Raw genomic sequence first — 27,756 nt, 5'->3', positions numbered from 1 at the left:
GCTCCAGACAACACAGCTCTAAGGGTCATAGGGACACACAAACCTCTCCACCACGGTAAGGTGATGGTCCCCGGAGAGGTATCGAGAAAACTGTCTTATCCGGGATCGGATTTAAAAAAAAAAAAATGTTATCGAGAAATCTGTCTATATTAATGTGATAAATGTCTTAGTTTATTCTCCAAAAGATACTGCATACAACACATCACAAATACCATTAGCTGTTGACAGTTCTTCACACTCCACCCCCTCCTACATCTCTTGTTCCTTTTCGCGGCACTTTAGAGTTCCGACATTTCCAACAGTCCGTGAACGCAGCTCATCTCCTGGTTAGCAGCATGGAAAGAAAAGGTAACGTTGTTGTTGTAAACTTGCTCCTTAAATGCTCTTTTTTACACCTCGCACTTGAAACACACACGCGCACACACTTCATTAAGACATTTATGTTGCAAATTATGTCTCATAATGATTTTAAGAACTGTAAACAAGCCGTGAAACAGTGGATGGAAAGTAAAAGTGGACCATGCGCTCCGCTGTGTGTGTTAACAGTAAGCTAGCTGCAGCTAACAGACTGTTAACATCTTGATCTGCGGGACAAGAATACACCTCAACTTTTAGCCAGATTAGAGTGAAAAATGAGCCACAGAGAGCCACAAACACATATACCAGGAGCTATGCTTGATAATGGACAAACTGTGTGTGATATTAGCAGTGAAAAGTGAATGTTAGCAGCTAAGCAAGGCCGGTTCACTGAGCTCTGTGAGAGGCGTTTACTGCGGCTAGGTCACCTGCTAGCTGCTCACTGCTGCGAATGTAACTACCAGTTTAACACCTGCAGCTTTTGAGAAACAACACTGTGTCGTGTTTTTAAACAATAACAACGAGGTATTAACTGTTTTTCTCTCTACTGTTTTTAGTACTCGCAATGCAAGCAAGGAAGAAGAGGACAAAGCCCAGGAAACTTGGCAAAAAGTAAGTGGAAAAACCTGCTTTGTTTTCATAACATCACTGTTTACTCTCTCTCTGGTCTGGAAAACACAAAAGTAGGAGGAGGCATTCACTCACTTGGCTGACAACTATTTTATCATTTGCCAAAATTAAATGATGTGAAATGAATTTGTCCCACATAACATCATGCACCTGTTAGTATGTGTGTTTTTAAGACAGCTATTGGTGGATGCAGCATCACAATGCATCTGCAAGTTTGTGACTTGCAACTAGGGCTAGGCGATATGGCCTAAAAATAATATTGCAATATTTTTAGGCTATATCGCGGTATATATCGTGTATCGCGATATAGCCTAAAAATATTGCAATATTATTTTTAGGCAATATCTCCCAATAGATATCCTCTAAGCACTTCATAAATGCTTGATTTAACCCTTTCATGCATACAATCACACCAATATGATCACTTGGCTGTAAACATGACAACTATTTTATCTTTTGCAAAAAATGAAATAACGTGAAATGAAGTTGTCCGACATAACATCATGCACCTGTTAGTGTATGTGTTGTTAAGACAGCTATTGGTGGATGCAGCATCACAATGCATCTGCAAGTTTGTGACTTGCAACTAGGGCTGGGCGATATGGCCTAAAAATAATATTGCGATATTTTTAGGCTATATCTCCCAATAGATATCCTCTAAGCACTCCATAAATGCTTGATTTAACCCTTTCATGCATACAATCACACCAATATGATCACTTGGCTGTAAACATGACAACTATTTTATCTTTTATCTCTTATCTTTTGTGAAATGAAGTTGTCCCACATAACATCATGCACCTGTTAGTGTGTGTGGCCTAAAAATAATATTGCAATATTTTAGGCAATATTGAGATGCACGATATATATTGCGATATTTTCAAATATCCTCTAAGCACTTCATAAATGCTCGATTTAACCCTTTCATGCATACAATCACACCAATATGATCACTTGGCTGTAAACATGACAACTATTTTATCTTTTATCTCTTATCTTTTGTGAAATGAAGTTGTCCCACATAACATCATGCACCTGTTAAGTGTGTGTTGTTAAGAGAGAGCTGTTGTTGGATGCAGCATCACAATGCATCTGCAAGTTTGTGACTTGAACAGTATCCAACAGTATTCACTTTAACCAGATAGTTATCTGGCAATAAATGCTTTATATATTTTGATGAATACATAACACACACACACACACAGTTTTTAATGGCTCTAAACATGGCAATTATTTCATCATTTGCCAAAAGGAAATAATGTGAAATGAAGTTGTCCCACATAACATCATGCACCTGTTAGTGTGTGTGGCCTAAAAATAATATTGCAATATTTTAGGCAATATTGAGATGCACGATATATATTGCGATATTTTCAAATATCCTCTAAGCACTTCATAAATGCTCGATTTAACCCTTTGATGCATACAATCACACCAATATGATGATTCTTGTAGTCCGTAGTTTTAATGCAGTACATGTCTGCATTAAAACCTTCTTGTTTATATTCATTTGTGGTTTCTGTTGGAACAATTTTAATCTTACATGCAAAAAGGGGGAAATCACAAGTTAAATTTAACAAAACAGTATCCAACAGTATTCACTTTAACCAAATGGTTATCTGTAAATACATTCTTTATATATTTTGATAAATACATAAAACACACACATACAGTTTTTAATGGTTCTAAACATGACAACTATTTTATCATTTGCAAAATATGAAACAATGTGAAATGAAGTTGTCCCACATAACATCATGCACCTGTTAGTGTGTATGTATGCACTTTAAATGTTCGATTTAACCCTTTGATGCATACAATCACACCAATATGATCACTTGGCTGTAAACATGGCAACTATTTTATCTTTTATCTCTCTCTATCTTTTGTGAAATGAAGTTGTCCCACATAACATCATGCACCTGTTAGTGTGTGTTGTTAAGACAGAGCTATTGGTGGATGCAGCATAAGATAAGATATTCCTTTGTTAGTCCCGCAGTGGGGAAATTTGCAGTGTACAGCAGCAAAGGGGATAGTGCAAAAAACAAGATGCATCAGCTAACACAGTAACAAAAAAAGCTAAACAAAGTGTAACAAAATATGAACCATTTAAATAGAAGGAAGTCACAATGTATCTGCAAGTTTGTGACTTGCAACCCCTTTACATTATTATTATTTAACATATTGTAAAAAATAAAATAAGTACACAAACGACATTTAAAGCTGCAGTGGGTAGAATTAAATAAAATATGATAAAAACATTTTATTTTTTTTTTAAACAGTCACTATATCCTGACGGTAGTACATAGACAGGTAATCTGAAAAGGTGCCTCTGTGTCCTCCCGTGCTCCGAATGGCATAGGTAAGATTTCACAGACCGGAGGAAAACAACCAATCAGAGCCGATCTGGAGCCTTGCCATCTCTGAGCAGCTGTCAATCACTCGTGAACTCCAATCAAGCGGTCAAACTAGGCAGTGCTGATATTATAATATAATAATATGAATCAATATTCTGTTACTGTAATGCCTATTTCTCACCTCAAATGTTTTCAGAAACATCTTGTAGTGTACTGTTTAGCTGTAAAATGAGAAAGTTTGTGACCCAGCAGGCATGTTGAGATCAGTTGAGGAAATACCAAGCACCACCCACCAGTTGGAGCAAACGTTCTAATTTTACAGCTAAACAGTTCACTACAAGATGTTTCTGACAACATTTTACCAGAGAAATAGGCATTAAAGTAAGAGAATATTAATTCATATTTGATCAGCGCTGCGTAGTTTGACCTTTTGATCGCAGTACGCGAGTGACTGACAGCTGCCTCCATTGTATGAACAGCCAATAGGAACGCTCTCTCTCTGTGAAATGACCTCCGATTGGCCAAAGTCTCCCGTCAGATTTTTTAAAGCCTGAAAACAGAGCCATGAGGAGGTGCAGAAGTCTAGTTATCTCTCAGAACACTTGAATTACAATATGCTGAAAGGTTATTATGAGATTTTTGCCCAATGATGCCAAAAATATTCTGCCTACTGCAGGTTTAAATACTCAAGTAGTTTATTACGGATGAAAGGAAGTCAGTTCTTTTTGAAAGAATGTCAATGCTGTCAAGTAGTTTGAGTGCTTGATTTGCCATAATAGGAGCCAATTTTCAAATTGCTCACAGTATGGTTCTCTAAAGTGGACTTGAGTTGACATTTATAACATAAAAGATAAAGGAATTTTTTTTAGAATACTTTTTCCAAATTTATGTATACTTCAGGTACACATAAAAATCATCTGATGTTACCGAACCCATCAAATAAAAAGTTTATTCTGACTTTTAAAAGAAGTCGAGACACCAGGAGAGTAAGGGTCTTTCTGTTATATTCAAACAGGATTACAAAGCCTGCATAAACAATACAGATTACCTCAAGGCGCTACTCGACAACCAATTTTTGTGGCTGAATTTTTTTAACTGAATAAATGGCACAAAAAGACATATACAGTATACATAGGCATCTATAGGCTACCCCTAACACTGCTACTGCAATTGCTATTATGTACTTACTAATAAGAACAATCAGAATAACAGGCAAATAGTAATATGTAAATGAATATTGGTAACAATAAATATTAGTATAACTAGAAGTGGACTCGGAGAGCGCAGACCTCAGCCAAGGCAGGTTTCATGTACGTCGTTATTAAAAAAAATTCTCGAAGCTGGATCATGATTCGGATCACCACCAAAATATAACAGATTGTTTATTGTGCCACACCCCACCCCTCCAAAAAATGTCATTCAAATCCATTGCGGACTTTTGGAGTTATCGTTCAAACGGACAAACCAACGAACAAACGAATAAACGAATAAACCAACGCCAGTGAAAACATAAAGTCCTTCCTAAGCCTAAAAAAAAACTAAATAATCTAATAGTTTAATTGTTAACCAAGACATGCCATCAGTTTTATTGTTTGCAATATTAGACACATATCGTTTTTAATAAGTATCGTACATTTCATGTTTTAATCACGATATTCACGTTAGATAAGAACATCAGTAAGCTAGCATTAACTTATATTGATTAGCTAACAATAAGAAACGTTAGCTAGCTCTTATCAGATGTTACAGAAGCAAACGTTTTGTTGTAACAGTTAATAACGTGAAAAATGCTTAAAGGAAAATGTGATGTGATAGTACTAGTTTTTAATAAGTACTTAATAATTGATTGAATCCCACCATATGTGAGGACAGGCCGGTGATCCATGAACCGGAAGCGGTGTTGGGGAAAAGAAAAACAAGTTGTAACGTTAACTTAACGTTACTCCTCGTAGATCATAAACGTTTGAATATAATAACGACTCATTGAAATCGGTTGAGAAATGTAGACGTTATAATGCTTTTTATTGCCCATAATTGGGCCAGCCTTGCCAAGTCCAATACGGCGCCCACGTTGACGTACGATCCAGGAGTCAGTGCGGCGTCTATGTATATACTGTATGTTTATGGGTAAACAGGCCAAACTATATTAACTACCTTCCTGCTGTGCCAGCATGCACCTGTATCTTTGCCCCTATCTCCTCTTGACAGTGATGCTGTGCAAGAGTTCAAGCAAGTTGCGAGCACCCAAGCATAAATCAGCTTCCCTCTCTCTCTCACTCTCTCTCTCTTTCCCTTGCACCCATTACGCTCCTTCCCTCCCTCTCTCTTGTGTCAGTCGCTGTGTTGTGGCTGCTGTGCTGCTGAGAGGACGCAGCAGCCACCGTTCAGTCGAAGAGCCAGGGGAGAGGAGAGCAGCAGACCTGGTCCCAGACCCAGAGCTTTAAAGTGCCGCCCACCTTTGCCAAGTTCAGTTCAGTATAGACTTGACGTGTAAAAACAGCTCCAGCTAAGTGTCCTCTGGGTCATGTGGCTCCTGGACTGGATCTTCTCCATCAATACAGCTGTGGTGAAGCTAGCCAGCGGTCTCACATGCAAGTGAGTAGGCTCATGTTTGTATTTGTGCAAGCAGGATTGAAGGAAAGAGAGGAATCTGTGATGATGGGAGTTGTTCAGCGTGGTAGTGTTTTGGTGTGTGTACGTGTGCACGCGCCAGATGCCAGTTTACACAGAGTTTGGCTGACTTATTGATGGGCTGATCCATTTTTCATTAAGGAGCAGATGCTGCCTGTTGCTGCTCTATGCGGTACTTGACTACCCGCTCGTGTGTTTTGCTTAGTGTGTGTGCAAGTGAGCGATAAGAGGACGGATGATATCCCTGGAGGATTTGTGCTGCCAGCTTTTGAAAGAGCTTATCGCCCTCCCGATTTTTTTTCACTGTATTTCTGCCTTACAAAATTTTTTTTTGCATCACTCCAAGAAACCACTTGTTTTGTCTAACTTTCTGTGCCTCAGATGTAATTTTAGGACTACATGTGAACTCAGGAGTCTGAACAGGAATAGCCAGCATTGCAGAGTATTTACCAGCACAGTTGCACTCCTTTGTATTTTGCTTTTATCTCTCCCTCTCCCTCCATAGCTGCAGTTCATTACATAACCCATCAACTCTTTTATCATCTGCAGCCCAGTACAGCTCTGTGTTCCTCTCTTTCTCTTGCTCTCTGTGTCCTCACCCTGCAGGTGCTAAAGTAGGTGATGCAGCACGCTCATTTACACTTTGTGTGCATTGCACCCTCAGTACAGCTACCTAGTGCTGCTGTTTTATTCTGCTGCCCAGGCTCTCGTCATTGATTTTATCTGGAGGGAGGGTAGGAGGAGGAGACGACGTAAACTTTTTGGCCACACTCCAACCCCAAGAGCTCTTCCCTCCTCTTTGTCCTTGTTTGTTTTGCTCTAGAGATCTGATGGGGCTTGATGGGTGGAAACAATACAGCCAGGAGAAGCCAGGAGACGCTGACACACTCTGTCATGTCAGATGTGTGCACAGCAGTGATGGAGATGTCAAGTTGTTGTGGCTCTGTGTTACATTTCAGCCCTCACTGGCACAATCACTGGCCCAGGCCGCAGTTAAACCGACCATTTAATAGGCCCTTTGTGTGTAAGACAGAGTCGGCATCAGCTTATTGAAACGGTTTGTAAAAGTACGACCAGTTTTGTTAAAGCAAAGTAGGGACGTTGACAGTGGGATGGTTGTTGTTGGTCTTACAGAGGCTGCAGTTAATATCTTTTTGAAAAAAAACTCTCCCCTTGTTTTCATTAGTTTTTATTTCCTAAGTGAGTGTTCATTATTGAGGGAGAGAGACAGAGGGTCTCTGTGCTCATTTGTCTAATTTGACAATGAAATGTATCCATCATCAAAAGAGAGCATTCAGATCCTCTTCTGTTACCAGTGTCCCCGTAATCTGATGATTCAGATGAGGAATTTTCCTGTGTTCCTATGAAAAAAGGCTACTAGTTTATTTTAGTATTTAATTTCACTATTTGGTTGAAAATAAACAGTTACAATCGGCTGACAGAGGGGGGGGGGAATGCCTTCCAGCTGCTACCAAAGAGACTTTGATATGATTTGTCATATCAGGAAAATCACAGTTGTAACTAATCACATTAATGATGACTCAGTTCTGTTAAAGGTATGATATTTAACATTTCTGCGTTAAAATGTCTAAACGACTTGACCCGTGTTATATATTTTGTTGAGTTGTGTACTTTCATTATCCCAAATCCCAAAAAGGTAACGGTGGATTTCATTTGGTCGCCTGTCAATTGTGTCATATCACCTTTGCGCGTGCGGCAGTGGTGTGGTTGTCTGCTAGAAGCTGTACGTTTTAAGCCACATTTTTATGATATGCTTTTTAGACAGAGGTCATTTTTAACCATAATGTTTTAACCGGATGAATGATTTTAGTCATCGGATGCCTTAATGCGAAAATGTATTGCGTCCTTTCACACAGGGGCTGACATCTGTTGTATTGGTGCATATAGCTCCTTTCACATGCTCGTGTGGATAGTGTTTATATTTACAATGAATTATGAGAATAAAATTGAATTTACTAGGATTACAAAAGTAGGCCATTTTTACAGGTAATGTTGGTAATTCTCCAGAGAAAATTATGCTTGTCACTTAATAAATGCTTAAATGTGACCTTGTGGACCGGATTGACCAAATAGTGTAGGCTAGTTCCCACAGTGCACCAGAGCATTTGGTTCACAGGTACGGATGCAACAATACTGGATCGGATATCGGGCCCCAACTCAAATAGCTGGGTCGGGTATCGTGTATAATCAATCAATTTAAAGTACCAGTGTGTAACACATCGAGGGATCTATTAGTAGAACTGGAATATAATATTCACAACTATGTTTTCATTAGTGTATAATCACCTGAAACTAAGAATCGTGTTTTTGTTAGCTTAGAATGAGCCCTTCATATCTACATAGGGAGCGGGTCCTCTTCACGGAGTCCGCGATGTTGCTCCGCCATGTTTCTACAGTAGCCCAGAACAGACAAACCAAACACTGGCTCTAGAGAGAGTCTTTCATGTTTTTACGTTACCTGAAAGCCACCGTAGTTCTCTGACACACTTGTGAAACCTCTGAATGAGGCGAACGGCATTACCATGGTTTTGCACTCGGCGGCTCACGTTACCGCCGTCTTGGAAAGGGAGAAGTGAGCAGAGGGGTACTTAGCTGGTTGCAACCACAACACTAGATGTGGCCAAATCCTACACACTGTACCTTTTAATGACATATTACTGACAAAAAGCATGAATGACTAACGTACTCAGATTGGTACTTGATCCACATAATAGTGTGTGAGTATACTTAGTGTTTGACATTGACTCTGAATGAGGAGGTATTTAACTCTGCAGCCCTTCAACAAAACCAAGGCCGAAGATAAGTATAAAATTAATCTATTTTTTTAAATACACCACTATAGAAATAAAGCCATGACAGCGATTCAGGGGGTTGTTCTCTGTGCAGCCAGGGATTGTGTACAGATTGAAAAACAACATCTGGCACATGTTTTTTTTTTTTTTTTTTTACTGCAGCCTGTTTTTGTACATTTTGATTTCCCTTAATAATGAATCTAGTTTCATTGTCTCAAGCATGGCATTATATTGTTGTGGGTTCCCCACATTGTCTTTCAAAGGGGTTCCCTTGACCTCTGACCTCAAGATATGCGAATGAAAATGGTTTCTATGGGTACCCACGAGTCTCCCCTCTACAGACATTCCCACTTTATGATAATCCCATGCAGTTTGGGGCTAAAACCATGCAGTTTTTTGCCCGTAGTACAAATGTGTTATTTCCGCCTATTCTAAAATGGTGTGTTCTTTACACTATGACAGTTTCCCTAAAATTAGATTTTAAAAATCGCAATATATTGAATCATTACCCCAGTATCATGATACGTATCGCATTGCCAGATTCTTGCCAATGCACAGCCCTACTACTGATTCCTCTCCTGCATCCAGTCTTGATTGTGATAACATGAGGAGCAAACCCTGCAGAGGCTGGGGCATAGTGCGTACGCAACAAACAGTCTGAGTAGCATTGCTGTTTCAGTGCAAAAAAAAAATGATGAGTGAAACATTGTTGGAATGGCAGGCGTACTAGATTGGGGAGGGGGGGTGATGATGATGGACAGACAGAGAGGGGGAAGAGGAATGGTGTTGTTTTGGTCAGACAGGGAGGAGGGGTGAGGGCTGATGTCGTCCCTCACCTGCAATGCAGTGCTGGGCTGCATCACCCAATCGTCTCCCAGCTGTCAGTGAAGGGGGCGGGGCCAGCGGCTGACGACAGCCAAGGAGAGTTCTCGGTCAGACCGAGATAGAGGGAGAGAGAGAGAGAGAGACAGTGAATGTGTGGGAGAGAAAGTGAGCGAGAGTCAGCGAGCGTGCTCCAGGACTCAGCCTCAGTGTTCAGCCTGCAGCAGAGCCTCCACGTTTCTCCTCTTCTTCTTCCTCTTCTTCCTCTCTGCGCTCGTCTTCCCACCTCTCTTTCCTCCTCTTTCCCCTCTTCTCATTCTGTCTGCCACCCCCTTCTTCTATAATCTCTGCTTTTCACTTATCACCACTGATCTCTCCTCCTCCTCCTCCTCCACTCTACTTTTCACTCTCCATCCCTTTTCATTCTTTTGGACCTCTTTTTTTCTTTCTCTTGGCGCATGGAGTGAGAAGGTTTTTTTAACTACTCCACTCTCTCCTGTCCTCCTCCCTCCATCACGTCCCATGGGCATCCGTGCGTCTGCCAGGTAAGAGCTGGATGTGTATGTGTGTGTGTGTGTGTGTGTGGGTGAGCAGGCGTGACAGCCACAGGCAGTTAGAGGTTGTCTTGAGACAGCTCCAGGTGAATTTTGAGTGTTGCAGAAGTCCCTGAAGTATGCTGCCTTCACGTTGTCTGGCCATCAGAGGGTATTCAACTGTCTCCGTCCAACTGTCGATGTACCGCAGTGAGAAAAAAAAACTTGAACGCACGATTTTGAAAAGGCTTGATCATCTGCTGCCTTTCGCTGGTGTTCGGTTCAAAATGTCATTTTTATGTCATTTGTATTTGCTAAGTATTTCTCCCTTTTTCCTCTCATATAGACATTGTGTCCCTCTAACCTCCACCGTTCTGTCCTTTCATAATTCTGCTCTCGACTTACTAAAAATAGTGTTCATTCTGGCAGCTATATTTAGATCTAGTCCTTGTCCTGGGATCAAAGGTCCAATGTGTCAGTTTTTTAGCTTAATCCTTCATATTTTAATGGGATTTTAGTCAACAGAAAAACATTTTAGTCAGTTATCAAGAACCATGAACATCTATTATATATATTATATTATATATCTTTTGTTGTGTTCATCAATATATTAGTCAAATGAAAACTTTGTGAACATTTTGGTCTTGTTTTGTTCATGACCAAACATGTTTAGTATATTCAGTATCTAGTCTGTCGATGCAGCAGGTGCTGCAGAGAAACAGCCAACAGTCACTGAAATGGATGCATATGATTCTTTGTAAAATGCTTTTTTTAAATACATATCTCATCTTTTTCTATAGTAATGTGTCACTTTTGTCTCATATTTCTATTAGCAATAACATGAGAAGATTCAGTCAGTTTTTGTTTGCAAATATTAATTTCATCTCATCCCATGTTTGGGAAGAAGCCATGTGGAGGTGCCTGACTAATGTTTTCACAACTTTTGTTACCAAAATTCCCCACTATACTGAAGCCCAGTTTAAGCCCACTTTTTATTATTGTTCATTACAGCAAGCGTTGCTCTAAAGCTTGTGTCTGTTTGAGTATCTGAGATAAAACAAACAGCAGAGGGAACAGGGAATTGTCGTTCACGTTTGAAGCACTAGGGATGAGGGATGAGAGGAGACTGACCTTGGCAGTGTTTTGATAGATTTCTACACTGTGTGCATGGGAGTTAATGAATAAATGCAGTGTTGTTTTTACGCCTTTGCCACACGGTGTGTGGGCTGACCAAGTTCTTGAGTGTAAGTGCCGAAATTGCTTAAGCTACAATCACAATCAAGCCCAGAGAAAGGCTGGAGGCTGCACATTTGTCTTTAAGTAAGCGCAGTACAAGTTAAAGAGAACACATTAACTAGTAAAAACATCCAGTGTTTACTCTCTTCAATGCTGCTGTTAAACGTAGGGAGACCCAAACATTATTTTTGGTTATGAGCAAATGAAAAATGGAGTGTGCCCACTCCAGTGACACCTTTTCTTTTGAGAGAAAAATCTCACAACAGATGGGCGAATATGTAGAAGCATAATAATCACAATCTTTTTCTCTCAGCTTTTTCTCCTTGGAGGATTCCTCCTACTCATATGAGCCAGACAGATATATCACCAACAGGCCAATATCACTGGGTGATATTTGGATTATTACAGATATATCTGGTACAGCTCATGGGTTGACAGATATGCAAACAGAAGTTGCAGTATCTGTTTCACTGGCTGCATTTTTATATATTTTGGTGTCTGCATCAAAACCCTGAATTGTTCAGGCTCCAAAAAAGAGAAATTTTAATTCGACTCACTTGAACTCCGAGCCCTTTCTTGTCAAAATAGTAAAGGACCTAATTTATGAATTAATCTCTGACTCACTTCAGCTCAACAAAACAAACCGTTGAGTTCTGCAGGCGGACGAGCGTGACGCAGCTTTGTAAGCATGCGGAGACGCATCCAAAGTGGTCCGTCTTCTTCTGTTGCTTAGACTTAAGCCAATGAACTGATTATCTAGGCGTGCTAATCCTAGTGACTTCTAACATCGTTTGCAAGCACGTCACAATAAAGTAGCATTAACCAAAGCAATCAAACACATTTCTTTTTGTCTCTCCGCTATCACATTTTAGAAGCAACGGCAGAAAACAGTTAAGAGTGAACTGTTTTTCTTCAGAGGGTATGTGGCAGCGTCAGCTGCTCAGACCCTCTCATAGCTTAAGAGATAATTTGACTTGCTTTAATTAGCTCCAAATCCTCCCCAGCACCATCCAGTGTTTACTGTTAAACTGAAATAGCACGTCCAAATGTAGCACACAGGGACTGATGTGCTTTGCATATTAGAAAAATTCAAATGAGATATTTTGTATGCAAGACCACCGTATGTTTATTTGAAATATTATGAAGAAAAACGATGTTGTTGTGCTGTAAACATCTGTCTGCAGTGCATGCAGAGAGCAGGATTTCTTGCTGGAAGCTGTTAGCTGTTCTTTACCTCCACAGTGCACCACGATCAGCCCTCTGCAGTAATACAGTGAAGCAGCATAAGGACAAGGGCTGCAACTAACGATTGTTTTCATTGTTGATTAATCTGTTGATTATTTTCTTGATTAATCAATTAGTTGTTATCAGGTGAGAAATATTGATCGGTGCTTCCCAAAGCCCGGGAAGACGTCCTCAAACGTCTTTGTATGCCCACAACTCAAATATATTCAGTTTACTGTCATAGAGGAGTATAGAAACCAGAAAATATTCACATTAAGAAGCTGGAATCAGAAAATTTTGAATTTGAAAAAGAAATACTCACACTGATTAATCGATTATCAAAATAGTTGGCGATTAATTTAATAGTTGACAACTAATCGATTAATCGTTGCAGCTCTAATAATGACTCATGATCTTCGGCTCTTCAATAAAATACTAAAGATAGTGGGGTAATAATGCTCTGTGTCGGCACAGGAATCTTTGCTCCTAGTCTTGTTTACTTATTCTTCGATCTTTTCCTGATTTAGTATTTCATGTAGGCTTTCTTCAGTTTTAGTACAGCTGTTGTGTTGAGACAACATAACAAAGCAGGCAACAAGCCAAACAGATGCCCTGTTTTGTTCAGCAATACAAATTAAAAAAAGGTGTTTGTTTTCAGCATAGTAAGGTATTGTAAAAAGTATATTTTTGGTATTTGGAAGGACTGTGATGAATATAAGATGCCCCTGGTTCATCTGTCTAAGCCACTGATTGAATTGTGACCAAACATGTTAATGCATTATTGTGGTGTGCTTAAAATTGGACTGATTGGCCTGCAGGGGATGCTGGCAAGTTTATTTTTAGTGGTTACTGATTGGCTGAAGAGTGTTGACATGATTCATTGGTGATAGATGATTTGTTTGTTACTCTGTGGTTTGGATTCAGTGGGAGAGACACAGTACCAGTGCAGTCTCTTCTTTCAGCACCACGGACAGCACCAAGAGGATGAGCAAACCAAGAGCTATTCAGTTTGTCCAGAAGCGGTCATTTACTTAAAGGGATAGTTTGGGTGTGGGGTTGTATGAGGTACTTATCCATAGTCAGGGTATTACCTACAGAAGATGACGGTCGGCACGGCCCCAGTTTGGAGAAGCAGGCAGGAGTTACCGACACGGAAGCAAGGCAATACAAGGCTGTGGACGCAGCCGGCAGCTATATGTATTTTAGCCACCTAAAAGAAAGGTTCACCTAAAAACAGCATTATCAGTTGAAGTCTACGCTATATTTAGAATATTTTCGCCAGTTAACTTTGCCGTGAGACAGCTATACAGTCTATGTTTCCAACGGGGAACTGAAGTCGTTATCTATGCTCTCGTCGAAAGCAACCATACTCCATTGGAAAAAAACTTAAATTTTACTTTGCAGAACACAGATCTACGTCTGACTCGATCAGTTAGGTTTTTTTGTATTATTGTGTGACTTTGGTAAGTTTGGATTCACCAAAGTCACACAGTGGCACAAACATGCTAACCGATCGAGGCGGCGGTTGACCAGCAACCTCCGTGTTCTGCGAGGTAAAATTACAGGTTTTTATCAGTGGAGTCCGGTGGCTTTGGCGAGAGCATAGATGGATATAACGGCTTCAGTTCCCCGTCGGAAAGGGCTGTCTAACAGCAAAGTAAACCGGTGAAAATATTCTAAATATAGCGCACACTGGGCTTTTATTTTAGGTGGCTAAAATACGTTTTGGTGCCGGCCCCGTCCACAGCAGTACACTGCTTTGGTTCTGTGCGGTAACTCCTGTCTGCTTCTCCAAACTGGGGGCGTGCCGACCGTCATCTCCTGTAAGTAATACACTGATTATGGATAAGTACCTCACTTCGAAACACCCAAGCTATCCCTTTAATAGATCACAAAACAAGAAAGAGATGATAATGTGTGACCATAATTGGTTTAGTTGGTCCTTTGGCTTTAATAACTGACTCAGGTAGATTATGTAGTGTTCCAAGTTAATAGTTTGTCCAGCTGGATGCTCTCCTCTGGAGCACCGGTTGTAGTTACTGTACATGCTGCACCTTCATCATCTACGGGGGCCTCTTGTTTTACTTGTTTGATTTCTCTCTTGAATCCTGTGTGTGATTCCTCTAATGGAATCAAACACGGTCTCTGTTACTCTCCAATGAGCTGTCCTATATGAACAACTCAATAATTCATTCCACTTTGTTCAGATTCACACATCACAACATGCTCATTTAAGCACTGAGCAATCACCATGACTTATTCAACAGTACTATTAATGTTTAATAATATTAGGTCCTGGTTGAAAGAGTCTCATTGTTTAATACTATGTGTTTTTTGTGCAGCTTTTAGTAGGTGGTTTAAAAGAAAAATAAATCCTACTTCTCCTCCCTCCCTGTACTTCCTACCCAGCTGTTTGGGACTTATTGTGTAACTGATTGACAACACAGATTCCTGAGCCACTTCTGTTATTGACACTATCCATGCTGTTTTTAAATTAATTTAAAATTCCACTCCAGAAATGCGCTTTAATGTGGGTCTCAAATGAAAGTACTTTCCTTATCCGATGAGAGGTTCACACTTTAAAGGACAAAGGGTGTTGTTTCATGTACAGATTGTAAAGCCCCCTGAGGCTGATTTGTGATTTTGGGCTATACAAATACAATTGACTTGACTTTATTTAGGAGATAATGAAGTATTATGAGACTTAAAATGTTACAATCAGGCAGAGAGCTGTTTAAAACAGTGTTCTGTTACTGAGTCCACTTTTTTCTCTTTTAGTGTGAGCTGCTATTTTTGGTTGCAGCTAAAATGAGTTTGGATTCTTAAGTTAAGAGAGGAGGAGAGGTGAGAAACAATTTATGAGGTGAAATTGGCCTTCTCTGCAGCAGCTCTCTTAGCCAGGACACTTAGCTGGTCTCATCCATTTACGTCCCGCAGTGTTTCACAGGTGACCTGTGTCTCTGTATCAGGCGTCCACAAATATGAGAAGAGAAACAATACAAAGAGAAAATATAGGGACTGACACTTCCTGCTATTTTAAATTGATTAAAGGTGTTCTGCAGTTATATTCTTGAAGTGGCCTCGTATGTCTTAACATGACACAACAATGAAAATCTCATTAACTTCAGTGTTGTATTTTCTCTGCTTAGACATATTTGCTGTCATTACTGGATATTAGTGTTGTCCTCAACCATAGAAATTCTTATGCATGATTTTATACTCCTACGGTTGTGTGCTTATGTGTTCTGTGTGGGCTCATCTCATTCACGCCAAACATACATAGTACTGCGGTGGACTGAGCATAGCATGTAATTTCCATTTGATTTGGACCCACGGTTTTCAAATCCTTTGTCAGGCGCTCTGTGGTTTATTTGATAGGCGTGATCAAGTAGTTCAACATAAGTTTGGTCCAACACAACAAAAATACACAAGAGTTGGCGGATGAAGTCGAACTCCTGTGAATTAATAATGTTGTTGTTGTTGTTGTAATGGATGTGAGGTAGTTCTCCTGAAATCCCACCACCCGGCTCTGATGTCCAGACGAACTTCTGCAGTGTCTGCAATGCCTGGCGCGTAGTCACATTTTTCAGGAAATGCGTGGCTCTCTACGAGCGCTCTGCAGTTTTGCAGAAGCTCTGCGCAAACGTTTCCGCAGAAGTATAAATTAGGCATTAGTCGACGAACACTAATACAATTTTGTCGACTAATCGATTAGTTGATTTAATCGACAGATCTGTGAAACTGAGTTTCAAAAAATCATACAAAAGCACCATTTTAACTCTTGTGTTTACCAGAGATGCGCTCACAAGTTTCTTGGGAATAAGTCATTCAGCGTGAAAAAAAACAACTAATTCGCTCAAGAAATCTTAGTCGACTAAGACCAAAACGAACGATTAGTCAACTGATCTACGGCTGCAACCAACGATTATTTTCATTGCCGATTAATCTGTCGATTATATACAGCTTTCTTCTGTCCCTTTGTGCTTACATGACTGTTTTTTCAGAATTATTAAACAGGCTCCTGATCTTTGCTTGATTGTACTTTTGGTGAAGAATTTGTTCGTATCCACGATATTACTCATGAGTTTCACTGGATGAAAACACACTGTAAGATTTTTTGATAAAATGCCTCTGAAAATGACGTATTATGGAAATCACATTCTCGAATGTTGACTCTTTCCTCTCAGTGTTACACGATTTCTGTTTCTCTCTGTGAGCCAATCTGATGTCTTTCACCCGTTTTCCCACCGTCGCTGTCCCTCCCTTTGCGCTTCCTTCCTCCCCTGTCTTTTACGTTCCTGTCTGTCTTTTTGATTTCTCCTCTCCCTAACCGCCCCTCTCTCTCTCTCTCTCTTTTTGTCTCCCCCCCTCAGACCAGAGCCTCATGGTCGTGGAGGCGGCTCTCAGCCGGGCCAGGCGGACTCTCCAACCCCAGAGCAGGACGAGGAGATCCTGGGCTCTGATGACGATGAGCAGGAGGACCCCAACGACTACTGCAAAGGTGGGTGTTGTGTGTATATATATCCAGGCCAATTAAACATAGTATTAGTACAATGACATAAATAGTACTTGTATTGACATATATTTTAGCAATTATACACATATTACATTAGATAAAACATGATTAAATATCTAATTTGGAGTAAACCTTAAATGTTTTTGTGTGCATATCAATGTGTGTGAAATGGATTTTCTCTCAAATTCATTTACACACCAGCTTTACTCACTATACAATAATTAAACAACATATATCTGCATATTCCTTTGGCCAGGTGGATATCACCATGTGAAGATTGGAGATCTCTTCCACGGGAGATACCATGTGATCCGTAAGCTGGGCTGGGGGCACTTCTCCACCGTGTGGCTGGCCTGGGACATCCAGTGAGTTTTGCTCCTAAACTTGACTGTGCGACGGTGATGTGCAGATTTACAGAGCACATGAGTGGATTTCACCGAGCAACACTTCCGAAAAAGAAGGGTCTAAAATAGTGTCTGTATCTCTTAACAGTAGCCATGGAGTGCTGTGTGCATGTATGTAATGGTCCACAGTGACAGCCACACATTTACTTTTTCCATGTTGCTGCCTTTATATGTGATATTTATAGAATATACTGTATGCTAGAGTATTCTGTAAGGCCTCGCAACCCCCCCTTGAAGCTTTGGCGGTTATTAACCACTGAGTTAAACCCCTGATTTTTGTGTGTGTTTTTCAGGGAGAAGCGCTTTGTGGCCATGAAAGTTGTAAAAAGTGCTGAACATTACACAGAAACTGCTCTGGATGAGATCAAGCTGCTGAAATCCGTAAGGCACACAGTCACCGTGACATAAACATATTCACACTGGCTCATAACTCCAGTGATTCCAGTGCCCGCAACTTTCACAACCCTGTGTGTGTTTTTGTGTGTGTTTTCCAGGTGAGAAACACAGATCCCAGCGACCCCAGCAGAGAGAAAGTGGTGCAGCTTCTAGACGACTTCAAAATTTCTGGCATGAACGGCACTCGTATCCTTTGTTCTTTGGAAGTAACCGTTCACGTGTCCCCAGAATACAGAAATCCACTATTTCTTTTAGATGCTCTACCCTTTTCCTCGCATCTAATCAGATTGGCTGAGTGGGAATGATGAATACATACAATATTGTTGTCCACTTTTGATGAAGTTATAGGTTTTGCAAAGCAATGTCTTGTTTATAAGCTGAACAGCGTCCTTTTAAAACAGTGCATACCGACCAGTGTGTCAGCCAATAGTTTACATTGTAGAAGGTTTTCCGGTGCTGTCGTTCTGTGAAGGAAGGGAACGATGCAATAACAGCAACTTAAATGCTTGGCGTCCTTCCATTTTCTCTTCCGTTCTGTTGCTGTCTCACTGTGATGGCTTGGACATACTGATTACACTCATTCCAGGCCAAATAGCTAACTTTAGTGTGGAACATCCAAGGGTAAGACTGCATCACCTCAGGCCAGACATTAATTTAGCTCATCCTTGTTATAGTGCTCGAAGGCCACATTTGTCTGCATTACTTTTAAAGATGGAGCATCTCTCAGCCGACCATAATTATTGAGCTTGTTATGCGAACAGCAGTGACAAGATACCATTTTGAGTGCCAGTCATTTGGCAGTCTAAAGTCTCCAGCAATTTTATTACACCCCCAGATTCACACTCTGCCCTGCTGTTCGTGGTTCACAGATGTTCATCTTGACGTTGGGCTCGCTGTGTGCTTTGGCACGTCTTTAAGCTTCACAGTCCCCAATATACCAGCGCTCGCTCTATCCCTGTCTCTCCCACGCCACCCAATCTACAGCAGTATATGTGCCCAGGAAAGGTACGGGCAATGGTGTGTGGTGCCGAAAGACTCGTTGACGTTATTTCATCTTCTTTTTTTTAAGCATACTTTTGTAGGTTTCCAGTGAATGAAGTCTTAGCTTGACATTGTAACAATTCCCCTCGTCGTAATCCACAACAAAAAAATCCACAGGACCACTCGGTAAAGTTCAACCATTTACTTCGACACATGAAAACATTGGTACAGAAAAATTGTCCATTTCCAGTGTTATCCAATTCAAGCGAGAATCGTTACAGAGATAGAAAGAGAGAGGGAGGTAAAAAAAGTTGTGTGGCACCGCTCTCCGCTGGCCTGATTGTCCCTCCGATTCCTTCTAACTCAATAAAACATGTAAAGTACAGTTGTTTTACATATTGACTTAAATTATCGTTAATTAATCAAACATCAACAAACTGCATTTAGGCTCCTACAGCTTTCAATCAGTGTTGAGCTTTGCTGGTGAGAAATATAGTTTATATAAATATAATTAATATTGTTATATTTCTCAAATTCAAAATAATCTGGCTTTGGATCAAGAGAAATGTGTAGCTCTGTGTATGATTATATGTGTGTTATTATAAACTTTATTGGCGTAGGTCCCCTGTAGATTGAGAAAACTTTTTGACATGTTGTGTTAGTCCTTGACGGCGTATCTCTTCAGATGTGTGCATGGTGTTTGAGGTGCTGGGTTATCACCTACTGAAGTGGATCATCAAGTCGAATTATCAAGGCCTGCCCCTACCCTGTGTTAAAAGCATCATACAACAGGTACTGTACAGCTACACCTAAACAATTTGTCTTTAAAATATTACTTATTATTTATTGTTATTAAGAGGACAAAATGATCATTTCATGTTTGAGTGCAGAGTCAGTCAGACTGTGGACTGCACTATTGTAACACTAGCAACAAGAAAAACAGATACTGCTCTGAACATCCGTCATTTTTACACGCTGACTTTTCTGCACCGCAGGTTCTGCAGGGTTTAGACTACCTCCACACCAAGTGTAAGATCATCCACACGGACATCAAACCAGAGAACATTCTGCTGACCGTCAACGAGCCCTACATCAAGAAAATGGCTGCTGAAGCTACGCAGTGGCAGAAGACCGGCGCTGCACCTCCCTCGGGTTCTGCAGGTCACAACCTTTCCTTTTCCTCAGCACTCCACTAAGCAACTTCTGTGGTTTGATCGGCATGTTGCTGACAAGGAAGAGGTTTGCTGTTTAGATTTATCAGCAGGTCCAATGCCTGACATTAGGGTTTGACTGACATGTTACTTACTTAGTGGTTCACACAATAAGTGTGAGCCATTATCATCAATTAATGCCATTAAAACAACTACTTAAACAGGTAATTTGATCAATAAATGTTTTTAATTGGATTGTATTGTCTAGAGGCACAAACCGGCCATAAATACGCCAGTGTTCCAGCTCCGTGGTATAATCCTCTTTTGTGTCTGATGGCAGCGTTGAGAAACTTGAAAGCATGTGGAAGTTTCTAATAAAAGCGGAGCGCTTAGCCGTGTGTCAGTATGAGTCACCGCTGGAGCAGTTATGGAAATTACCGACTTGCTCAGAGGACTGTGTGACTCCCGCTGAGCCGGGTGCCGCCGCAGAGACAGTCTATTAGTACAGCTCGGTGTGAATCAACTCAGCCACCCGAACAGAATACTAATTATAGAGAGGCAAAGGATACGCCACATATGTCGCTCACTAATGTAATCCTCTGATTTTTCCTGTCTCCTACAGTGAGTACAGCCCCAGCACCCAAACCAGTAAGTTATGTGTGTTTTTTATTCTTTACCAGATCTGAGGACTTTGTGTGGGATCGTATGAGGTACATATTCATAGTCAGTGTATTATCTACAGTAGATGACGGTCGGCACGTCCCCAGTTTGGAGAAACAGACAGGAGTTACCGCACGGGAGCAAAGCAATGTACTGCAGTGGACGGGGCTGGCAGCAAAACGTATTTTAGCCACCTAAAAGAAAGGCTCACCTAAAAAAAGCAATATCAGTCTAAGTGTATGCTATATTTAGAATACTTTCACCGGTTTACATTGGTGTCAGACAGTCTTTTCCGACGGGGAACTAAAGCCGTTGTATCCCACTATGCCTCGCCAAAGCCACCAGACTCCATTGAGAAAACAAACTGTCATTTTACCAAGCAGAACACGGAGGTTGCTACCGCTGCTTCTATCGGTTAGTTTTTTTTTGTTATTGTGTGACTTTGGTTAATTTGGATTCACCAAATTCACACAATAACACAAACAAACTAACGGATCAAGCCAGCGGTAGACCAGCAACTCCCGTGTTCTGCGGGGTAAAATTACTGTTTTTTTCAATGGAGTCTGGTTATTTGGAGAGAGCATAAATAATGGCTTCAGTCCCTGCCAGAAACATAGACTGTATAGCTGTCTGATAACGAGGTAAAACTCCTGTCTGCTTCTCCAACGTGGTGGCGTGCCGACCGTCCTCAACTGTAGGTAATACACTGACTATGGATAAGAACCTCATACAACCCCACTTCAAAACACCCCTCCCCCTTTAAGTCAGAATACAAACTTAGATTTTTTCCTCTCCTCCTGTTCTCTTTCCCAAGATGGCCAAAATGTCAAAGAACAAAAAGAAGAAGATGAAGAAGAAGCAAAGGAAGCAGGCAGAGATGCTGGAGAAGAGGATCCAGGAGATGGAGGGAGGAGCAACAGAAGGAGGAGAAGAGGAGGACGATGAGGAGACAACAACAGAGACCACAACAGAGACCACCGAAGATACGACTTCAGCCACCATCTCGATGTCTGCCACGCTGCAAGACATCGCTAACCATACAATCACAGGTGAATGAGATTGAGATGGAGGACAGCAGATAACAGTTTGGTTAAAATGTTTTTTATTGATTTGTTGTTTTAAAAAAATCTTAATAGATGGTATGCATTAACATGAGGCATCAAGAGTTGAATGATCCTCACTGTATTTTACCACAGACTCGACTCCTGACGAGCAGCCCCAGCAGATACCAGAGGTAAATGAGCGGGGGGAGAATGCGGCCGAGGAGGAGAACGGGATGGAGGTGAACTGCAACGGCCACGCTTCCAGACCGGAGAGCGAGACCAGCGTAGAGGTACAAGGGACCAAGCAGTTGACAGAGGAGCAGGAGGACCAACAGAACGCAAACCAACCAGAAAGTAGCACAGAGACCCAGGACACGTTAAGTAACAAAGAAGAGCATCAGACCTGTAACGGTTCACCTGGGGACCCAGACGCCGACCCGCAGCAGCTCCCTGCCTCTCTCAGCCCAGACTGTGTCACTGTGGAGCTGAAGGACGGAGACGAGGAGGAGGAGAAGAAGGGGGAGGAGATGGACACTCAAGGGGAGACCAAACGAGGGGATGAAGAAGACGACAGCCAGGATGGTCAGTTAACCTTTTACCACACCTTTTTTTTTTTTAACCAACTGTATGATGATAGATGATATACATTGTGTGTCTTCTGGTTCTGGCACTTTTGAGTATGCTGTGTTTTTCTGGATATGAAATGAAAAATATTTTGGATGTTTTGCATTGTTTATATCAGGCTGTGATCACACACTCAGCACTGAATTAATCAACATGTTTTGTTGTGGAATATACAGTATATTTTCACACTTCCTCTGAACAGCATGAGATTATCAATAGCATATTAGCGCACGTGAACCAGAATTTGCTTTAATATGCACATTAAAGCTAGAGTTGGTAATCTTCTTCAAACACATTTTTTGTTATATTTGTTGAAATTCTCCGGACAGCAATCAATAAATCAAATGTTCTGACCAAAAAAAAGGGTAAAAGAAAATCTGGTGGCTGTCACAGGACTGTAATAAGCAGACTGCATCAGAAAAAACGTTGTGCTAGTAAAGCTGATAAATATGGATTAACCCGGCATATCACTAACAACCTCCGCTGACTTATTACTTAGAGGATACCCTGTAATCTAACACATGATAAACCCTCCAGTAGCATCCTCCACTCTGAATGTTTCATCTACAAAATGCAAACGTTGGTTTGTGAAGAGCTGTCACATTTAATATGATCCTGGGAGTTTTATTCCCAGTTGTTGGAATGACCCAGTGCAGTTTATGAGCATTCGGCCAACTTAGATTTTTCCTGGTCGTCTCCCATGTGTCTAAATTTTCTTCCCCCTGCCTCTTTACCTCACCCTCCTCTGTCCCTCTCCCCCTCTCTTCTCTCCTCTCTTTAACAGGAGGATCAGGCAACATGTTAGTGAACCCCCTTGAGCCTCTTAACGCTGACAAGCTGCAGGTTAAGATCGCTGACCTCGGCAACGCCTGCTGGGTGGTGAGTAGAAATTTAGTGCTCTTTATTTCTTATTTTACGTGTGCTTTAAATCGGACCTTTACGCTGCAAGGATTAATCGATTTGTTGAAAACTATTAAATTAATCGCCAACTATTTTGATAATCTATTAATCGGTTTGAGTAATTAAAAAAAAGTCTAAATTCTCTCCAGCCCAGTCCAGCTTCTTAAATGTGAATATTTTCTGATTTCTTTACTCCTCTATGAAAGTAAACTGAATATCTTTCAGAAAACAAAACAAGACATTTGAGGACCTCATCTTGGGCTTTGGGAAACACTGATCGACCTTTAAATCTTTTGTAAACACCGGCTCAATTATGACTTAATGCCTCATCATTCAGGATTTCTTTCTTCTTCTCACAGAACAAACATTTCACAGACGACATCCAGACACGGCAGTATCGATCTCTTGAGGTGCTGACGGGAGCCGGCTACAGCACACCAGCAGACATCTGGAGCACAGCCTGCATGGTAAAACAGACGCACACAGTCACAACAAACACTCTACTGAACTATGAGGAATTAATGTCATTAACACGGACTGGAGAAGACGAGCTGTAAAGTTATTTAAACTCTTTCAGCCGGTGGAGTTTTTATAGTTATCAAGTTTATTTGTTATCAAACGACATTGTGTGTAACCTTCAGGCCTTACAAACATGTTGAATGTATTTAATACTCCATAAAACATTTACCTTTCTTTAATACTTAATGGACCTGCATTGTTCACATCAGATTCCTGTCTTCTTTTATTGACTCATGGGGGATGATCCCCACTAACACTGTTACTGCAGTCGGCTGAAATGTGTATTGTGTTCATTAACATGAGCCCATAGGACATTAGGATAAGAGATACAGACAATATGTGAACCTGATCATCAAAATATTGGTTTACAGCAACACTCAAAAACTCCTGTTAACCTTTCCTGAATAGACATCCTACACTGACACACCCACACACAGCTGTGTGCATGTTAGGGATGTAAAACTGAACCGTAAAAAAACGAACCGTGGGCTTGTTGAACAGTTGCACCTCTATTAAATACAGGCCTGCTAATGATTTGATGGTCCCAGATACATAGAAGAGGCAAATATCTGAACATTGGTAGAACAAGTAGCCTTTCATATAATATAGAAATATCATTCATCACTATCAACCAATCTATCTCATCTATTTACATATTTTGGAGTTCAAACACAATGGTTATGGTAATGGAAATTATTCTGTTTTTCTTCCCCCGTAATGTGCAAAACAAACCGTGAGCCAAAAAACGCAGTACAAACCAAACTGTGAGCTTGTTGCACCAGTAGTGCATGTATACACACACAAAGTAAGATAAGCCATCATTAGTGAAAAACAGGAAACGGTTGCTGACCCAAACCCTAAATATGTAAAGGGTTGTGCCCACATTGACACTAACTTGCATACAACAAACAAAAGTCAGGGAATCTAGGTCTTGACCTCATTGACCACACTAATGTTCTTATATTTGTTTAATCCGTCCATCTACTGGTTATTGAGTTCATGTGTGTGTGTTTTATATCCTCAGGCCTTCGAGCTCGCTACTGGAGATTATCTGTTTGAACCCCATTCTGGAGAAGACTACTCCAGAGATGAAGGTCAGTGTTTGCCTCCCCTGAGACATCAGGTTTTAACTAGAGCGTTACTCCCAACAGACGAAACACGCTGGCATGGGTGCGAATGCCAGGTTCACAGAGGAACGTTGTGGACTTTGTAGAGTCCAGTACTTCAGACATTCATTGAGACTGTTCTGTTTAGGTGTTTGGCCTTCATCAGCTGTGTTTGTGTGTTTCTCTGCCTCCCCGTAGATCACATAGCGCTGATCATCGAGCTGCTAGGTAAAGTTCCTCGGAAGCTGATCTTGGCGGGCAAATACTCCAAGGAGTTTTTCACCAAGAAAGGTAAACACACCCCGTCACCAGCTGTCTGCCGTATAGCTAAATCCAGTTCATCCTTGAGACATGTTCAGGTGTTCGGTGCAAAAGTTCCTATTTCAGACGGAGCACCTGATTGCTCAGGGGATCAGCCATCTGCTCACTTTGAGGGCAGAACTTGCAAATTAAATTTAATGCAGCTATTTCCAGTTCATACTATAGAGGTGGTGTAGTGGATTTATGCCAACTAAAAACACTCTTACACATTATTTCATATGAAACCATTGTTTTGCACTCTTAAAGGACCAGTGTGTAGCATGAAGGGGGATCTATTGGCAGAAATGGAATATAATATTCACCTGAAAATAAGAATCGTTGTGATTTCGTTAATGAGCTGTTTATATCTACATACGAAGCGGGGACTCCTTAAAAACTTGGTATTTCACCCGGGGTGGTGTCTTGCGTCACACACACAGTGCTGTGTGCGATTCGTCTGCTCACATTGGGTTGTTTCGTCAGTTTTCGTCTGCATAAGCTAGCAAAACAGTAACCAAAAAAAGTTGTTTATTAACCTAAACTTTGCCTTAACCTGAAGATTAAACCTACAGGGTACCTCATGCCTAGTTGTAACTTCAAACCAAGATATTCTTTTTGTGATCATCGATTTACGAAGATACACTTAGACATTTTTTCCTCCTTGTAATGTTACTGCTGGTACGGCTGCAACCGCGACGAGACTTCCCTGCAGATTTTCAAATTGCTTTTACCGGACTGCAGATGAATTCTCAAATTGACCATCATAACTTTACTGGAAAATAAAGATGAAGGCTCCTCAGGAATAGATCTATAAAACGTTAAGCCAAAGAGCAGAGATAAACGTTCCTGTCCGATCACACTGATTTCTGACTCTCGCTCACACACACACACAACTCAACTCTCAGTATTTATAATTCCATGGGGCAAACGTTAATGTTACCTCTGCATATGAGGCTTGTTTACAAAGGAAACCTAAATGTAAAGTTAGCTTAACAGTAAGTTAACATTAGCTAGCCAGTCAATTTCATCCATTATACTCATGGCACATGATATGGGGCAAATTAAAAGTAGTAACCTATATTATTTCTACAAAACTAACGTAACTCGTGAACATGCACTCGCCAAAGCGTGTAGTGCTATTTTCTGCAAAACTACGCTCATCCGGGTGAAATACCAAGTTTTTAGGGAGTCCCACGGAGCCAGCCGCCATGTTTCAAACACCGGCTCTAGATAGGGACATTTAAGTTTTTGCGTCGTCCACCGTAGTTCTCCTTGACGCTTGGCACACGGGAGAAGTTTCAGCTGTTTGCAATCTGCCACCTCGCCTCACGCTGCACCTTTTTAAAATGTAACACATTACCATTCAGCAGTGTAATTGTCGATATCTCCTCCCAGGCGACCTGCGTCACATCACCAAGCTGAAGCCGTGGGGTTTATTGGACGTGTTGGTGGAAAAGTACGAGTGGTCCAAAGACGAGGCGCACACCTTCAGCACCTTCCTGCTGCCCATGCTGGACCTGGTGACTGAGAGGAGGGCCACCGCGGCCCAGTGTCTCTCCCACGCATGGCTCACATCCTAGAGGGCCGGGCCACGCACACCTCCACCCTCCATATTTTGAAAGGATAAATTAGGTTTGAAGATCCCGGGCTTGACATCATACAGCAAAACAAACACATTCTGTGTCTGTGAGACCCTGCGACTGCATCGTGCCTGCATCCTCCCGTCGTGGCTCTCGGATGCTTCCCATACTCACTTTGATGAATACAATAAAAAGAGAGACTGCTGCTGAGTTTTAGTCCTGTCCTGGATTACACTTCCTATATTTATGGCTCTTTTTTTTTACTGGCTGTATAGGACTTATCGACCTTGCTCTCTTTTTTTTTTCCTGACTCCAGCTCTTTCTCTGCAGCACATTATTCTCTGTATTTTTAGCTATAGATAATTGACTGTCGGATTTAAAAGGACGTTGCACTTGTCTACAAATGCAGAAGAAGGAAGGATGTTAACAGAAACATTAAGATCACCATCAAAACAGCATACTTTTATCATTTAGGTCATTAACAAGCCAAATCTTTGTTTGCCCGTCGTCATGTTAGCCGTGCCAGTTTTTATGCCTTTGGCTGTCAAATGTGTGCAAAGTGCTCAGAATTAATAAGTACGTAATGCTAACAGCCATGATGAGAGACTAGTTCTTAGCACTGTTAAGTTAGCTTTATCCTTAACAACTTTTGTACATTTGTATACAGGCATAACTACATGATTGGAAAGCATTTGGAGAGAGACTCATCAGAAATCACACTATTTTTCAGGACTGTGTAATCTGAGATTTTTCAAATGTTCATGTTGGTTTCAGCATTATCTTATATTGCGTTTTAAAAAAAAAAAGCACTTATATACACAAAATAATGTGAAAAACGTTCCGATTCCTTTCCTACTTCATGCACGAGAGGACAACTTTATGCTGTTTCATACCTGGATCGCTACTTCCTGTAACGTTTCCCACATTAACCGTCAAATCAAACTATACGTGGATCCACGTCCTGTGTGCAGTG

The 27,756-nt window shown here is 41.0% G+C and overlaps 1 protein-coding gene across 5 annotated transcripts; it reads left to right on the top strand.

Moving 5' to 3' along the window:
* Positions 1-230: 230 nt before the first annotated feature.
* On the top strand, positions 231-27,683 carry srpk1b (SRSF protein kinase 1b). 5 transcript variants are annotated; one of them, XM_037765785.1, is made up of 16 exons: positions 231-348; positions 915-969; positions 16,977-17,104; positions 17,376-17,484; positions 17,817-17,904; positions 18,018-18,105; positions 19,586-19,692; positions 19,896-20,061; positions 20,674-20,699; positions 21,526-21,760; positions 21,908-22,336; positions 23,163-23,257; positions 23,638-23,745; positions 24,822-24,891; positions 25,102-25,194; positions 26,599-27,683. In XM_037765785.1, exons 1-16 carry the CDS (start codon positions 336-338, stop codon positions 26,781-26,783), a joined length of 1,995 nt encoding a protein of 664 aa, XP_037621713.1. In that variant the 5' UTR covers positions 231-335; the 3' UTR covers positions 26,784-27,683. The 5 variants fall into 5 exon arrangements, with proteins under 5 accessions (XP_037621713.1, XP_037621564.1, XP_037621479.1 ...); XM_037765636.1 differs by lacking the exon at positions 231-348 and adding an exon at positions 458-545; XM_037765551.1 differs by lacking the exon at positions 231-348 and adding an exon at positions 486-545 and having other exon boundaries at positions 915-973.
* Positions 27,684-27,756: the final 73 nt, after the last annotated feature.

This window comes from Sebastes umbrosus, chromosome 1, assembly GCF_015220745.1.
Source record: "Sebastes umbrosus isolate fSebUmb1 chromosome 1, fSebUmb1.pri, whole genome shotgun sequence".
Classification (NCBI taxonomy): domain Eukaryota; kingdom Metazoa; phylum Chordata; class Actinopteri; order Perciformes; family Sebastidae; genus Sebastes; species Sebastes umbrosus.
Note: the sequence above shows the minus strand (reverse complement) of the source record. Positions and strands in the feature narration are given on the sequence as shown.